The 3,237-nt window shown below is 28.4% G+C and overlaps 1 protein-coding gene across 1 annotated transcript; it reads left to right on the forward strand.

The window, feature by feature from the left end:
• LOC148204046 (uncharacterized) lies at positions 1–1,358 on the forward strand. Its single transcript, XM_088106290.1, has 4 exons — positions 1–270; positions 372–446; positions 865–1,001; positions 1,094–1,358. The coding sequence occupies exons 1-3, from the start codon at positions 5–7 to the stop codon at positions 938–940; spliced, it is 417 nt and encodes a 138-aa protein (XP_087962416.1). The 5' UTR covers positions 1–4; the 3' UTR covers positions 941–1,001; positions 1,094–1,358.
• Positions 1,359–3,237: the final 1,879 nt, after the last annotated feature.

A 3,237-nucleotide genomic window follows, 5' to 3' on the forward strand; every position in this document is an offset into this window, starting at 1 on the left:
GAACATGGAAGGGGAGTTTGAACCAACTACCCTTCATATGTTCATTGACTGCTACCATGAAACCTTTCTACCAACATTTTTACACTCCCAGACTGCTTTTCAAACTATTGAGGACACAATAACTGAGTTGGCTGCTGTTTCTACCTCTCTCGTAAGCCATCGTCTTACGAGGGTTCTTCAACGGCAGCGCCTCTTACTTTTGTTCCGAACGCGCTGCCCCAGTTTCCACCAAACTCTTCAGTTCTTAATGCAACACAATCAAACAGCGCGGTAAATTAACTATCCAATTATTAAATGATTTATACAACTAATCCTACTTTCTTCAATAGGCTTTGCTTTTTCTGAAACTAAATATCTGGATCTGTATGTAGGTTGCTGCAAGGACTGGGAAAAGTGAAAGACCAAGTTCACAAAACTGGAAGGATGAGATTGCACCCCGTTTTAAGGTATAATGTTTTAAGATTCATTTGAGTTTTCTTTGTCTCCATTTCAAAAATCATGATTATGTTCCTCCGAATAACTTCATGTAATAATGTCATTGTGTCAATATTTTTATACTATTTTTTACTTTATTTTCTGGAAAATATAAGAAAATCCTTATTCACAATGTCCTGGTCGTCCCCCAGAACTTTGTTATGCAGAAGGTAAGCTTTTCACCTAAAACATAAACAAACGGTCACATCAGTCTTTACAAGAAAAGAAAAAGCTATAAATTTCTTAATAATAGTGCTACGTAATTTCAGAACTAAAAATAGTAGTTTACTCACTATACAAATGTGGATATGTTTTTTTCAATTTCTGCAAGTGATAGAGAATAAGACAAAAATGAGATTATAAGGTTGTTCTGGTTGGTTTGTTTTGAAGGTTTCTTCCGAAACAGGAAAACGTGGATCAACCAGCACATCACAAAGAACAGAAAGGACGACGAACAATGTGGTGATAAGAGATCCAAACGTTGTATTTCCAAACCCCCATCTTAGATTATTCGAAACCACCACCAGGTAATTAGTTACAGTGATTTTACAGCATCATGAAATTAATTACATTATAAAAGAGCTTCCCATTATGACAGATGATGATTTTGTTTATGCAGAGAACTAATGTGGGTGTAAAGAAGCGTCAAGGGACAGGGAATTCTCAAAGGACGATATCAATTTGTATACTCAAATTGCTTTTCACAATTCTGATTACTAGAAATTGCCACTCAATATTAAGTTAAACATTCATGTATTAATATAAACAATCTTATTTGTATACTCAAATTGCTTTTCACAATTCTGATTACTTCATTAGTATTAACATACACTTATGAAGCCTCAATACGTATAGTAATACCATAAGGATATGGAAATGGTATGGATAAGCTGATTACAAGTTATAGAATATTCATCAAATCAGATAAATTTATTTTATTTTATAATTATGGTAATTACAATTTATACAAGTATTTGTAATCATAAAAATAAAATATATTTTTGTAAATATCATAACTGGTGTTGACTATATGTATCAATAAAGGCATCTATTATATAGAACTTAAAAAGTATTAATTGTATATAATAAAGTTCACAATAAAATGTAACGCTACATTTTTATCTAATATTTATTCTTTCCTTCACCACTATCATCTAAACAAATATAATTTATAAATTCAATTCATTAGGAGACAACTTTACATTAAGTTTAATGGGTTGAGAGACAACTTAAGTCTAACATTATCATCACATGTATTTCCTTAAATGTTCCTCAATCTTGTTTCTAGGCTTAATTACCTACTTAGTCCCCGAGGTAATTTTCTTTTTAGTACCCAGTTTTAAAAATGTAGGCATTTGGTACCTATGTTTTGAAATTTGTATCAATTCAATCCTATCCAGTTAACGGCGTTATAATTGATGCGAGAAATTAAGGACGTTAATAATAGCCTGGGTGGAATAGCTATCAAATGTTTGAATGCATCTTCATTAACGTCCTTAATTTCTCGCATCAATTATAACGCCGTTAACTGCATAGGATTGAATTGATACAAATTTCAAAACATAGGTACCAAATGCCTACATTTTTAAAACCGGGTACTAAACAGAAAATTACATCCTAACATGGGGACTAAGTAGGTAATTAAGCCTTGTTTCTATTATTTCATTCAGCACCTTTAATCTTTTCTCAACCAAAAGACAAATGTTAGAAGAAGTATATTTATATTTATCTATTTTAATTCTTTCAGAGATGAATAAATTCAAATTCCTCTCATAAACCACGTAGAATATGATTGCTTAAAAAACTTTAAAGCAACGCAAAGTTTCGAATACTATTATATAAAAGGCATATCCTGAAAAAAAAAAGATAACAAAATAAATAATAATTACTTTTCAGATACATATCTAAGCATTCCATAAATATCTAGAAGTATTCAAACAATATTTGAAACGTATTTTTGAATTTTTCTGCATTATATTATATATATAAATATAGATAAATCAACTAGACCTATCATTTTTCCACAACCATATGTAATATATACGTATATATGATTTAAATATTAATTTCCCTTTTAAATATAATAGTTTAATATATAGATTATAATAATGTACGTCTTTTCATTAAAAAAAAACGCTACCTTTTAATATTTTTATTATAATAACTTTACCTATTATATATAATTGTTTTCATTAAAATAAAATCATTTGCATTAAAACAACTTATACACCATGAAAAGAAAAGGTTAATGAAATTCATCATTTTTGTCAAAACATCCCTTTTGAAACCTGTCTTTATTTCGCGTACTGCTTGAAGTTGAAGTATCAATATATGTTAGTGAAGGATATGATAAAATTTATTTTAGTGAAGGATAAAATATGGTTTAGTGTAATATATATATATATATATATATATATATATATATATATATATATATATATATATATTCTATAATATTGAGATAATATATATAGAGTCTATATATATTATCTTTTTTTGACTAATATAAATATATATGGTGGAAGTCCCACATCGACTAAAGATAAGACACAATTATAATATAAGTGAGACGTAAACTTCACCTTACAAATCGGTTTTATAAGATTGAGTTAGACTTAAAACTCATTTTCTAATATGATATCGTATACCTTTCTGGTACAAAAGTTAAAATTGACTTCGTAGAGAGTGAGTGCAAAATGATCTTATCTGCTTAAAAATTTAATTTATATTTTATTAAGTTAAATTTAATTAAAATTAACATTA

This window comes from Vigna umbellata, chromosome 2 (assembly GCF_029865625.1).
Source record: "Vigna umbellata cultivar VRB3 chromosome 2, Vumbellata_1.0, whole genome shotgun sequence".
In the NCBI taxonomy this organism is placed as follows: domain Eukaryota; kingdom Viridiplantae; phylum Streptophyta; class Magnoliopsida; order Fabales; family Fabaceae; genus Vigna; species Vigna umbellata.

What these genes read in the sequence shown, in the direction of transcription:
- LOC148204046 (XM_088106290.1), top strand. Translation starts at nt 5, where the DNA reads ATGGAAGGGGAGTTTGAACCAACTACCCTTCATATGTTCATTGACTGC. An exon ending in CAACACAATCAAACAGCGCG is followed by an intron (nt 271 to 371) that starts GTAAATTAACTA and finishes ATCTGTATGTAG; the next exon opens with GTTGCTGCAAGGACTGGGAA. An exon ending in AGATTGCACCCCGTTTTAAG is followed by an intron (nt 447 to 864) that starts GTATAATGTTTT and finishes TTTGTTTTGAAG; the next exon opens with GTTTCTTCCGAAACAGGAAA.